The sequence below is a fragment of the Rhamphochromis longiceps genome, linkage group LG5, assembly GCF_057381845.1.
Source record: "Rhamphochromis longiceps isolate RC_006_pf linkage group LG5, R_longiceps_female_GT1.1, whole genome shotgun sequence".
NCBI lineage: Eukaryota > Metazoa > Chordata > Actinopteri > Cichliformes > Cichlidae > Rhamphochromis > Rhamphochromis longiceps.
Genome location: NC_140561.1, coordinates 41,039,890 through 41,053,908, shown reverse-complemented (window position 1 = coordinate 41,053,908; position 14,019 = coordinate 41,039,890). Strand labels below are relative to the sequence as shown.

Sequence of the window (14,019 nt, the reverse complement as noted above, 5' to 3'; positions counted from 1 at the left end):
TGACAGAAGGAAAAGGAAGGCGGGACTAAAGAGGAGAGCATGGCGATGCAGAAAGAAAGGGAAGTAGAGTGAAGTTGACGGGAAACTGAGGATGAGAAAAGCAGGCGAGGCAACAAAGAAAAGGCAGGAAGATATAAATAAAATGACTGGAACAACTTATTTCCACTATGTCCCTTTGCTGTTTGCTCTGCTTCTGGAAAAAAGGACGAGATCCAAGAGTTTGCCAGAGAAGGCTTGAGGGCGCTTATCCAGCAGGGGGCGTGAAGGGGGGTATTTAGGAGACTTGTTGTCCACGAGGGGGTAACTGGTAGAAGTCCAGCTGCTGGCATGCTTTTGATTTTTGTTGAGGTGGCCACATGCGCTGCACCTCTCATGGAAAATAGGCTTCTGTGTGTGTGTTCGACTGTTTGCATGGCTGTGTGTGTTTGTGTGTTTGTGTGTGTTTTCCCCCGGCGACGCCTGTGTGCTGGTTAGAGCATTAATGATGTGTCTAGGGAGCGTTGCCTCTACATAATTTATCAACCAGGATTTATTAGCCGCAGAATTAACTTGTAGGGGCTGGTGGAGGGTCGGGGGCGGGGAGGCGGCGCAGGATGCATTCGCTCTTGTTTTTGAATTTATGTGCACGGATGCATTGTCAGTCCCCTGCGATCCATTTCTCTCCATCAGCCTCCTGCCATGTGGGCGTCCCCAGCCGTGTAATTGGCCGAGTTATTTTAATTTTAGTCGGGTTTAAATTACAATTCTGTTGAGTGTGTCCATATGCGCTGAAGGAGGAAGGCTTAAACTGGATTTATGGTTGACGTAGGGGTTATGTTAATGCAGACGCTGATGACAAACTATGATTTATATTTGAGCATCGACATTTGTGGTTGACTGCTAGCGGCACGAGCACCGAGGGGCCGTTTCAGATTTACACAAAGAAGCTACGTTTACATCGGGTTCGTTGCAAAATTGAAGTAGAGAGGTCCCAAAACTTTCATACCTGTCTTCTGATACTGTTAGACTACTGTCAAAGCTGACCAGAAATCATGTTTGATTAGAGCCTAAACCTGGGGTGTCCAACTCCAGGGCTCGAGGGTCTGCAGGTTTTAGATCTCACCCTGGGTCAACACACTTGAATCAAATCATTAGTTCATTACCAGGCCTCTGGAGAACTTTTAGCCATTTAAATCAGCTGTGTTGGATCAAGGACACATCTAAAATGTTGCCCACCCCTGGCCTAAACCAAACCACATCATAGTACATCTCCAACTCCCCTTCCAACCCAGTTTTTTGGATATTTTGTAGCTACATGCTAAAACCGTTAAGCTAGCTAATATATATAATTATCTGGCTCTTTTTTTTCCCCCCTCTTCTGTCTTCCAGATTACAGAGATGGGTAAGGACTCGCTCCCAGAATGGCTGCACTGGGATGCCAGCAGCAGAATCTTGCAAGGTCTACCTTTGGAAGAGGATAAAGGTGTTCACTACATCACCGTGTCCATCTCCAACCACACTAAATCCTCGTCTTCTTCAGAGGTATTTTCCATCGCAGTGCACCCTGAAGATTGCCTGGATTCAGATTCAGCTCAGCTGACGTCTAACCAGGCGTCCACTGAAAATGACGTCCAACAGTTCATGTGTGGGAACGAGGAACCGGTCACAGTGCTGACGGTGATCCTGGATGCTGATTTGACAAAGATGAGCTCAGAGCAGAGGGTAGAGCTTCTGGATAACATGAGGAGCTTCTCTGGTGTTGGGCTTCAGTACATGAAGATGCTCCCTGTGGTCAACAACAGGCTGTTTGACATGTCTGCGTTTATGGCTGGACCTGGGAATGCCAAAAAGGTGAGTGAATAGTCATTTCACTCTACTAGCAGTACCCCTCAAAGCTCTTTTCTGAACTGAGCAGTTTGTGTCAATTTGAAGGGCTTCTTATAGAACAAAATTAGTTACCTTGTGCAGCTACTTATAAATAATTCTAATAGTCACCAATGGGTTGAACTGGTAAACATCTAATCAACATTTCTGATGTCTCTCCAGGTGGTGGAGAACGGCGCTCTGTTGTCCTGGAAGCTCGGCTGCTCGCTGGACCAGAGCACAGTCCCAGATATCAACAGCGTCCAGGGTCCTGCAAAGGAAGGCACAATGTCAGCCAAGCTGGGTTACCCCGTGGTGGGCTGGCACATCGCTAACAAGAAACCTCATGTCCCCAAACGAGTGAGACGACAACTAAACAACACTCCGACGCCTATTCTGGTTGTGCCTCCTCCAACAACTGCAGTGGAGCCACCAGTGCGAATTATCCCAACCCTCTCCTCTCCCTCTATTGCTGCACCGACTGAAAGCTCTGCCCCTCCCGTGAGAGGTCCCGTCCCGCTTCCGGGAAAGCCTACTTTTAGAGTACGTGACCCTATTGCTCACACTCCGACTACGGGACCTTCCCAGCCAACGAAGGTCATGGAGTCCACCAGCAGCATTGCTATCCAGCCGAGCATGACCAGGCCTACCTACGTACAACCCACCGCCACACCAGCCACAGCCTCCACACCCACATCCACCAGAAAACCTACCAGGAAACCAGGAAGGAAGCAGAAGACAACCACACCAGCATTCAGAACGCCAAAGACCCCCACAACAAAGTCTCCTATGACCACCACATCACGCACTGTTCCAGATGCATTCAACGAAAAGCCCGAGTTAAGGAACCCCATCGACCAGGTCAATGCATTGGTCGGCACTTATTTCGAAGTCAAGATCCCATCTGATACATTCTTTGACAAAGAGGATGGAACGACAGATAAGCTGCGATTAACCCTTCGACAAAACCATAATGAAATAGTTCCAGAGGACTCCTGGATCCAGTTCAACACGACCAGCCAACTCCTGTATGGACTGCCTGATGTCCAGCATGTGGGAAAACATGAATACTTCATGCAGGCAGCTGACAAAGGTGACCTCAATGCAATTGATGCTTTTGAGGTACGCGTAAACCGCTGGCCAACCAATGACAAAACGCCCGTTATATTTACGGCACGATTTGAGGGTGAGCCACGGTCTGTAACGAACAACATCCACAGGAAGATCCTCCTGGTTAAAAAGCTGGCATATGTCCTCGGGGACCGCAACAGCAGCACGGTGAGTCTAAGGAACATCACCAAAGGGTCCATTGTGGTGGAGTGGACGAACACCAGCCTGCCTCAGCATCCATGTCCAAAGGAGCAGATCTTAGTCATGAGCAGGACGCTGGCCAATTCTGACGGAAGACCCTCACAGAGCTTCAAGCACATAATGGACCCCGAATTCAAACCACTGGACGTCAAGGTGAAGGGGAGGGCAAGCTGCCGAATGTATTCCTTCATCCCACCAGGAGACATCGATATCCCAGAACCTCCAGCTGTCACTCCAGCTGTGGGATCAAGCAAGGATAGCGCAGATGACGTCTATCTCCACACGGTCATTCCTGCTGTGGTGGTGGCAGCAATATTGCTAATAGCAGGAATTATTGCAATGATCTGCTATAGAAAGAAACGAAAGGGCAAGCTTACCATCGAGGACCAGGCCACCTTCATTAAGAAAGGTGTGCCGATTATCTTTGCAGATGAACTTGATGATTCCAAGCCACCTCCATCCTCCAGTATGCCCTTGATTCTCCAGGAAGAGAAGCCCCCACTTCCACCCCCTGAATACCCCAACATGGCCACGCCAGAAACCACTCCCCTAAATCAGGAGCTGCTGGGGGAGTACACGGCTCTGCAAGATGACGACCCCAACGCGCCTCCCTACCAACCGCCTCCTCCCTTCACCACTCCTATGGAGGGCAAGGGCTCCCGTCCGAAGAACATAACTCCCTACAGATCTCCACCTCCTTATGTGCCGCCCTAAGACTTGATTAACCCTCCCCTGATAGGGCGGAGGGTGAGGATGCCTGAGGAACTCTGACAGTTTCCTTTCTGGTGTTCGTCTGTCTGGACATTTGCAGGGAGTGATGACAAGAGGTGCTATAGTACAAAAAGGCTTCAAGCGACTTTGGTTTGGGATGGGTCGGGGCGCAATGATTTGGGTGGGCTTTACAGTGCACAGGGAGGGACTACTGTTTTCGTGGTAGCCCACCTACTACAGTGGCCTAAGACGAGCAAATTCTCATCACACTGGCTTTGGTTCGACCAGCTGGTCTGAAGCAACAACTGGGAGACGTGCGCTCCCATCCCAGCATTTTCTTTTCTCCCGAGTTTGGATACTGGATTATTTTTCACCTTTTTAGCCCAAGATTCTTTTTTCTTTTTCCTCTGGACTGAAGTGTTTGCCTAACTCTTCTTCTGCCTGGCTTTTAAATAATGCGAGAAGACGGCGTCCTGTCATCAGACCGCTGCAGGCGACAGCTCGCATTTTTAATAAAGGGAGACAGATCCTTCGAATATGAGAAAAGCTATCGCGAGGATCTCAATTCAGCCCTGCAGACGACACAAGACAATAGGAGGCCGAAGTGTGTGCGTGAGTGTGTGTTTGAATGAGCGGGCGTGTTTATTCAGATTCAATACGGTTTGCCTTTTAACACTAGTTGTCTGTTTTTATCCTTATTCACAATGTGTAGTAAAGATGAGAATAACAAGGTAGCCTAAAAAGATTTAGAGAAGAAGAATAATTTTTGTTTCATTGGTTTTGGGTTTCACTGTATATCTGGAAGACGTTATGATAGATTGTTATATTTTTTTGGAGGTCGAAGAAATGTGGAAGAAAGGGACTGCCTCACTAAAATAACCTGCAGGAGCTTTGTATTCCTGTTTGTTTATATATATGAAACACTAATATCACAATTCAAACATGAACCTTCCTCCCTTCAGTACAGCCGACAGACTCAATCAGATGGAAGCAACAAAGAAATTTAGTTGACAGGTTGACGAGATTTGGAGATCAATTATTAAATGTAGCAACACAACTCTTGCCCTTTTGTACACACCTCCACGTTGTATACTAACAGGAAGAACAACCCTGCAATTTATTTTGGACCAGGGAGAATTATTTTTTTATGTAACGAGGCAGTTCTTCTCTCCACTCGGATGGGGAACGCCACGCGGGACTGTACAGATAATCCCATTCTAGATTTCACGGAGGAGACGACGGAGGCAGAGACGCGGATGCGATTAGTCACCGAAACAATAAGATCACGTTTTAATTTTCTTTTTACAAGAGTTTTTGATACAGCCTCAAATCGATTAATGATTAAAACGAGAAAATGATTCAAGATTAGTCTTCTGTGATTTGTAAAATCTTAGCTTAGAAGTTCAATTATTGGTTCAGTTATGTACTTTGATTTTTTTGTCATGGGTCACATGTTTTAACGTTTTATTTTACTCTGTGTGTGTGTTTGCATTTAAAGTGTATTTCCCACTATTCAAGAATTGAATGATCCATATTTTATGTATTCACAACTTTTATTTCTTTATGTCCTTCTGTTTGATGATGAGTTCAACTGAAAGTGACCCTTTGCAATAATAATGTACGCTGCGGTCGACCCAGCAACGGGTCGACGCAGGCTCGAGTGACTCGTACGGTCGTGATGTTGTCGGGTGTGCAGATGCCAAGGCTTTTATTTTTTGCTTTTGGAGTGTGCATTGTAATAATAAAACCAAGTGGTACCTTAAACAAAAGCAAAATCACCCCTTTCTTCATTCTGATTTAACTCATTTCTGCCGGGAAAATATTTTCTCCCACCCTGACTGATGTTTATGGATGAGATTTTTGGTCACCCTCACTTTTCTACTGCTCCACTTAGCCTTGAATTGATAAATCAATCCGTCTGAAGTCCACAAGAGGTTTTACCTCCCTAGACAGCTCGCTGCCTGGCAACCATCTACGGTCTTTGGACTCACTGGAACGGTTGTACCGCTGTCCTTTTTGTACTAAATTATTCTGCCATTGAATGACTAGTTGGACAATTCCGTTTGAAAGCTCTTCCCATTAAAAAGGCTACGCTGTGAAAACAGTCTCTCAGCTCACTCTGTCTTTCCACACGCTGCATACAGATAATTTGCATTGATTACTTGGAATATTGATTAGATGTAAACAATTTGCCAGCTCTGTTGTCCCTCTGCGATAATTCACGACAGAGTTTAATTTGGAGGTAGGGGAAGCGATGATCGATGTATTCCCGGGACGTCCGTAGATGCTGAAATGGATAAACGGGTCGTACTGATGACAGAGATTAACGGGGGATTGATCTGGGTTTGATTGAGGCAACCCGTGAGGTGGCTCGGTGTGCGCATATATGACAAGACTCTCGACCTTTGAATTAAAATGAGCAGCATGGTCATAAAAAGGGTGAAATTGACGGCTCTTTAGCTGCAGTATCTCTGATGACCAACGAGACGGCGAAGAGGTTTCACGACAGCCCCCGAGGATGGGGGTCAAGGTGAAGACTCAGACCTCACTGGGCAAGCAAAGAAGTGTGAAAGGCTACTGGCTTCAGTTCAAGTAGCCCAGCACAGTCTCAGAAACGGGTTAGACTGCATCTTAGCAACATGCTAAACAAGCTTAGCAAGCTGGCCTTTCCATTTGGATATTTCACACAGGTAAAAATTACACAAAGGGGAAGATCTGGACCTAAATAACCCTTAGACATTCATCTGAGCGCAACTACAAGGTTAGTGGGCTAAAGTGCCACAAAGGTGCCCCTGGTTTTACCTGCTCACTGATCCCAACCTGCTGCAAAGCATCTTTAAAACTGTGCTCACACCTGTTCTCCTTCTACGCTTTGGAGTTACACCCCTCTGAAGACGTCGGCATAGGTCATACACTGCTCATTAATACTGATTCTGATTGGAGGAGAAACAAGAGTGTGACGTTTACAGTACGTTATAAAATGGAGGTCATTTAAAGAAATACTTCGTGTTCAGGTGCACGGTACTGATCTGTGGTACTGCCGTGACTCCTGCCAGAGGCCCTGAAAAAAGTCACACTGAATTTAGTCCAGTGTTGTAGCTGTAACGCTAAAGAGAAAAGCAACAATATTCAGATCATTTACTTATGTAATGAACTGTCATATCAGCAGAACTGTGCGGGTTGTGCTTTTAATTTAATCGACTTTCACAAGCTCAGCGACACAAACGACTCTCCAGAAGCACCGTCAGTCATCCCGCCGCAACAACACCTGTCTCATTTCCTCATGTCTTAGCACCTCCTACCTGAGCTGAGGTGGCGAGGCAGCAGGTAAAAAGAGAGAGACATCCTCACCTTCATTTAAAGCGACTTCATTTGTGTCATAAATAGTTTTGTTGCAGCTCAGCTGCAGCTGGATTTATGATAAGAAGTGCAACAGTGCTCAAGTTTTATAATTAGAGACACTTTTAATTAAATTCACAGCATGGCCGGACGTGACAGATGTCACACAGAAACGGTGAAGGGCAGAAAACCTGAAACGTCTGAGGCACACCCTCGCGATGCTTCTTAGTTTTACGTGTCGAGGAGCTCAGACTGACTTCAGGAGGAAACGCAGACTACGAGCTCCCTCTGCTCACAAACACAGGAAGCTAAACCTGTAAACGTGCAAGAAGGGACCATGAACCCATTCAGAAAGCATTTAAAGGCCCATTCCTCAGCTTTGAGATCAGCATGTGCATTACTGTCACTTTCCCTAAACACATCTTGTGATTTTCCCTGGTTTCTGGTTTTAGATTCACGAGCGAAGGGGCTGATTTTCATTTCTTTTACGTGCATAGTTTAGGTTTCTCTTAACACTCTATTCTGATCTGAAGGATGTATCCTTTATATCATTTTCAGATTTCATCTACATCACAAAAAGCACACCCTGGTCTGACAAGAAACCGTTAACAGCACGGGGAAAATTTCCCCAGCAGGTAAAACTGGATCGGACAGAATGGAGCAGGGGAAACGCGTTTTTGCTTGAGTCAGCCTTCTGATACATGATTAGTTTTCTCTGGAGTTGTGACAGACTTTATGAGATGTAATTTCAGCTGACTGAATCTCTTTTTGTCAGTAATTGAATGGTCTCATAAAAGGTACAAGATTGTAGCTTTTGACAGTTTTTCAGGGCTTTGTTTGAGGAAACATTATAGCCACAAAGGCTTCACTATCACACTTCTTTTGCAGGGAAGGTTGATTAAAACTCTCGTTGGCCACACAGGCTACAGCTGAATGCAGTCGAGTGCACTGGGTCTCTATTAAAGGTGTGTGTGGGGGGAGTGGGGGTGCATGGAGTCTGATAGGTGGGTGGAAACTGTGCAGCTGAGGATCAGGACTTTAAATTGGAAATAAATTGACAATCAATCCCAGGAAAAGTCACTCAGAAAACAATTCAGCTGGTCTGCTGCAGCCTGGCTATTACCCGTGCGGTCATGAGGACTGTCCACGATGACATGCTCCTTCATTACAGCCTGACCCGCTCAGCAGCGTAAGCATGAAGCGTTTGAGTCCCCAAGGTCATTCGCTGATGTGCAAACCACAAACAGATACTTAACGCAGGCTGAATATACGACTGCAGAGCTGCATTAGTGTGTTAGCGGCTAAATGTGCACACTGGTACCAGTATAGTGTCATCCCGTGCAAACATGAGCAGCCTCAGTCGATGAAGCAATGCTCTGCTTCTTCTCCGGTGAGTCCCTCGTCCTCTGGTTTCACACCAACTCAGACAGCGAACAGCAAACGTGGTCCCTGCTCGTCAACCAGGCCTCCACCTGCTGCAGGTTCTGGTTGGAGTGGACCTCCATCCTCCAGAACAGATGATGTCGAGGACCACCACTTCACTGACGGTCAACCAGCTGTCATGGAAACAAACCAGGAAGATGTGTCAGCAGGGGTTTTCAAAATAAGAGCAAGAAAATATTCATAAATTAGGATGGTCTTTCTCTCAGATGCATGACAAGTAAATAAATACCAAATTAGTTCTGAATAAAAGTGGTGGTGAGTTCTAAGGATCACGCCTTAGAATAAAAAACTGCTAAAAATACGAGAGCCCCACTGCAATCCGGAAATATTAAATATTTAGGTATTAATGTTTCTCCTAAGCTTTCAGACTTAACTAAATTAAATCACATCCCACTTCTAAAGAAAGTAGAAGGCGATCTGACTAGATGGAAATCTTTACCCATATCACTCATGGGAAGGGTCGCCACTATAAAAATGATGATCTTGCCAAAAATAAATTACTTATTTTTGATGATCCCTAACAAACCATCACAAGATTGGTTCAGATCTCTGGATTCATATATTTCCAAATTCCTTTGGAAAGATAAACCCCCGCGCATCAGCTTAAAAACGCTACAAAGAACCAAGGATAGAGGAGGATTAGATCTGCCTAATTTTCACCAATACTTCTTAGCCAACAGGCTTCAGTTCATCTGAGAATGGTCAAAACATACCTTCCTAGATGAACCTTGGCTAGATGTTGAACAGGCACTATGCAAGGATCTAGAGATTTCAGACCTACCATTTATTAGCTCAAACATCAAAAGACATGAATGCTTTAAAAGTATCAACATCAGCTTCTCTCTGACAGCATGGTGGGAGTTTCTAAAGATAACGGAGTCTTCACTAATCCCATGCAAACGTACTCCTATCTGGAATAACCCTGACATATTACAAAACAATAATATGATTAACTTCCCAGAATGGAGTTGTAAAGGAATTAAATACTTAGAACATATATTGGAGGGAACAGAATTGATCCCATTCGACAGACTAGTTGCACAATATGGGATCAACAAGAAAAATTTTTTAGAATATCAACAAATTAAATCCATAATAAAAAAGAAATTTAACCTCAGTCAAGTTGAATTACAAACACCACCAAGTGCGGCACATTTCCTTACTCTTAAATCCCCCAAATTATTATCTAAAATATACAGAACATTCTCTAAATTAGATGAATCAATATCCCTTCCTATTGCAAAGTGGGAAGCAGATTTATCAGTCAGTTTAGACCAAAACTTCTGGTCTCAGATTTGCTTAAAAACTTTTAAATTGATTAAAAATCCCAGTCTGCAATTAATACAATACAAAATATTACATAGAGTGCACTATACAGGTCATCGGATGTTCAAGATGGGCTTTACATCTTCCAACAACTGCTCACACTGTCAAAACAATACACCAGACAATTATATCCACGCTCTTTGGTTCTGTCCACCAGTGCAGAAGTTTTGGCACGAGATATGTGAAGACTTATCAAAATGTCTGAAATGTAACATTCCAACTTCCCCCTTAGTGTGTTTGTTGGGCAGCTTAGATAATGTCACTTCAGAAAAGAATATCGCCCATATGGTTTTCACTGCCCTATGCATAGCCAAGAAAACAGTCCTCATGAACTGGAAAAATAAAAATAATCTTAATTCTAACCAATATAGAAATTATCTATTAGATTACATTAGTCTTGATACAGCCTCTGCCACCACATCAGATCAATTGCTCTGGGCTCCTTTGATCAGCTCCATCACCTAGTGGGGGTGGGGGGTCATAGTTTGGTCCCGCCTTCACTGTTGTGATTGGTGTGGGGGTAGGGACAGGCTTAGGGCGTCGGGGGGTTCCCCGGAGGCATCTTCCTTGGGGGGCTCAACCCGGGGTAGCGGTCATGTCCGGTTGGGGGCCTTTTTCTGACCATTTCCTCGCGGCTGCGTGCAGCGGGGCTAGGGGAGGGTCTGTGGTGACGGACGTGGGTTACTGACCTGGTAGCCTGTCTGCCCCTGGGTGGGTCCGGGATGGGCGTGAGGGTCTGGGGGCGCTCCATCTCTGGGCCGGGGCCCTGGCTGGGCCTCGGGGCCTTGGGTCCTGGTTTGTGTGTTGCCGGGGTTGTGGGCGGGTGGGTGCATGGGAGCCCATCCCTGGCGCAGGGTGCCGCCGGCGTGTCGAGTCGCCTGTGGGGCTCTTCAACCGGTGGGGGAGATTGTTACACCTTGCAGGAGCTTTCTTCCCCTCAGGAACTCTCTGCAGGAGGGGGAGATACAGGAGAGGTGGAGGAAGATCTCAGCCTGGGCGTCTATTGTCTCATGTAGTCTGGAAGACGAGTGGATGGTGGGGTGGGTGCAGTTTTCTCTGTGGTGGGGTTGGGTGGACTGTCCCGGGCTCTGTGGGGCCGGGGGGCGCTGCTGCGCTGGGCCCCGGTCTGATGGGCCTGGGCCCCCCTTTCCCTGGCGGGTCGCGGAGTGTGGGAGTGCCTACTGGGGTCAGCGGGGGAGCTGGCCCCAGGGAGGGGTCACCTGCCCCTCCCTTCCTTCCCTCCCCATCTCCAGCTGCCTCCCTCCTCCTGCTCCACCACAACCACCCACACATGCAGGGCCTTGGAGTAGGGGTATGTCACCAGGATGCAGAGGAGGCTACCCCCCCCTCTGTCCCCTTCTGGCTGCCTCTGCCTCAATTTTATCCCACAACTTAGACATTCACATTACTCACACCCTCATTACACATACATATAGGATCTTGGGGGTGGGCACGATACACGGAGTCCAAAGTACCATCAGGGTGTACACCTCACCCCTGGCGTCGTTGCCCACCTCTCAATTTTAAATACACGTAGACATTGAGGGCTAGCAGGAGGGACTATGCGCTTACCTGCTGCTCTCTGGCAGGTAGCTCCATGCCCTCCTGGGTTTTAATTGCACCTTAGAACACACATGCATCAACACTACAATGAGCGGGTGGAGGGAGGTTTGGAGTCTTCTCTCACCCCCATTCTCTGCGGCCTACTGGAGCGGGGGGGCTAGGAGGAGGAGTGGGCCATCCGACTGCGGTCTGGGGCCTCCCTGCTGCTGCGGAGTCGGGGCGGTCTGCCTCTCCCCACCGCAGGGAAAAGGGTAACACCACCTGGGTCTGGGTGCAGTTCCCCCCTCCAGGGGCAAGGGTACCTAGACCCGGTTAGTAGAGTACGCTTGGGGAGTGTGATCGTGTGTACAGCGTCCCTTTATGTCTGTCTCCACGTCGGTTGAGTGTGAAGTACATATGAGAGCATGAGGGTGGGAATGGATGTTTGTGTCTGTGTGTGCCTGTATGTCTGTGTCTATATGTCAGGTTGGGTATCAGACGCCACCTCTCTGGGGACACCTCAGGCCCTCCAAGGTTTGGAGGCCTATCTCCACCCACCACCACTTCCCCTGCCGGTGGCGGACTCCCTCAGGTATCGGTGCGTTGGTGGTTCTTTGTATCTGGGGGTGGGTGTCCGGGTACACACCGGCTCACTCCTTGGCGGCCGCTTATCGGGGCCTGGAGCCTGGGGCTCGCTCGGGCCACTTTGGAGGTGGGGTGCCCCCGGCCTCTCAGCCTGGGGCTCGGTCACTCAGGCACAGCTGGCTGCCGGCGGAGCTCACGGGCGCGTCACTGCAACTCCCCCTGGCTTCTGCTCCGCGGCTGCTGAGTGAGCCCTCATCTGGGACTCTCCTCAGCTCTTACTGGGACAATGGCGCGGCTGCCCCTCTGTGGGTCTTCCATGGTCTCTTGTGTTCTGGGGGCCTCTGGATGTCTGGAGTTTTGATCTCCTCCATACCCGCTTCACACCCTGGAGGACGGGGCTGTGGCCCCCCCACACTCTCTAGCAGATCATTACATGGAGAAACCTTTGGAATGCAAGCATGCTGATCCACACAGGTATGCACACAGGTGTACACATGGGTATTCATAGATGCGGACTACAGCTTTCTTGGCTGCTGCCTCAAAGCACACTGTGCGCTGTCTATCTTGCGTGCTGCACAATATCGTTTATTATTTAGTAACTATTGATATCTATGACTAGCTAGTTTATTGTGATGGTGCTTTTTTTTTTTTTTTTTTTTTATTATGTTGCTCTTTGTTGTTTGCTGTCTCCCCTGTTTTTTTTGTTTTTCTTTCTCTCCATACAGGTGACCCAGGAGTTTGTTTTTTTTTTGTTTTTTGTTTTTTTTTTCTCTCTTCCCCCCCTTCTCACCGTCTCTTCTCCCCTTTGGTTTTCTTTCTTCCTCTCCCCCTCTTTCTTTCATTCTTTCCCCCTGTCCTATTAAAAAAAAAAAAAAAAAAAAAAGGATGACAAAGGATGAACTGAAGCTCCGCCATCACGTGATGTCACATGCTGCTGTTTCTGATGTCACTTCCAAAAAAAATAAATAAATAAATAAGAAAAAAAAAAAAAAATACGAGAGCAGCACCACTCCATCGTATTTTTAGCAGTTTCTTCTTTTTATTGAGGAAGTTATTTTTTCTTCTATTTGTGAAGTTTATTTTAGAAATGGAAAAGAAAGGATTAACGACTTGAATAATTTAAAACGAAGATAGTAGCACCATGTGAGCTTTAGAGACAGTCTGACCTGCGAAGCATCTTACTGAACAGATAAACATGGACAAGATGCTAACCCCATGTTTGCCTACTGGTGGTGGTCAGAGGGCCCGGTGGCGCCTGTGTCCGGCAGCCTCGCCTCTGTCAGTGCGCCCCAGGGTGGCTACAATGTAGCTGCCATCACCAGTGGGTGAATGTGTGTGTGAATGGGTGGATGACTGAATGTAGTGTGAAGCGCTTTGGGGTCCTTAAGGACTAGAAAAGCGCTATATAAATACAGGCCATTTACATATATCTGTGTGGGGAGACGGGGGCATATGCTGCACTGGTCCCCCCTTTAACTTGATTGCCATCATTGATTTTCTCCCATAGATGCCACTGAACCAGAGTAATGCTGATTGTACTAATTGTAAATGTACTTCAAGTGTTTATGTTCCAGTGGTAACCTACACACGTGTAGTTGAACTGTGGGATGAAGTTGGAGTACCTGGAGAGAAGCCACACAGGTAGAGTAAGAACGCTGGTTCTGTTCCTGAGTTTCTTCCTGTTAACTGCACTGAGTTATGAAGCCAAATTAAACCACAGCAAGTAATGACAGCACGTGGTATAGATTCAGTAAGGTCGATGGTAAAACACGAGGAAAAACTCAGGCGAGCTAATCAGAATGAGAGTTCATGTGGGCTTAGGTTAACTGGGAATTCTAAAATCACTGAGAAGAAGAACATGTTGGATTTATTGCACTCATTAGTGGACATTGTTACACACAGATGATTTGCTCTGGTAGC

The 14,019-nt window shown here is 46.9% G+C and overlaps 1 protein-coding gene across 1 annotated transcript in view; it reads left to right on the top strand.

Annotated features, from left to right (window-relative positions):
* Positions 1 to 5,963, top strand: part of dag1 (dystroglycan 1) — a 56,075-nt gene extending 50,112 nt beyond the window's left edge. Inside the window, exons 3-4 of the mRNA XM_085407702.1 lie at positions 1,369 to 1,830; positions 2,026 to 5,963. Coding sequence (XP_085263828.1) covers positions 1,369 to 1,830; positions 2,026 to 3,867 — 2,304 coding nt within the window. The 3' untranslated portion in view covers positions 3,868 to 5,963. The remainder of the gene's footprint in view (positions 1 to 1,368; positions 1,831 to 2,025) is intronic.
* The last annotated feature ends 8,056 nt before the right edge of the window (positions 5,964 to 14,019 follow it).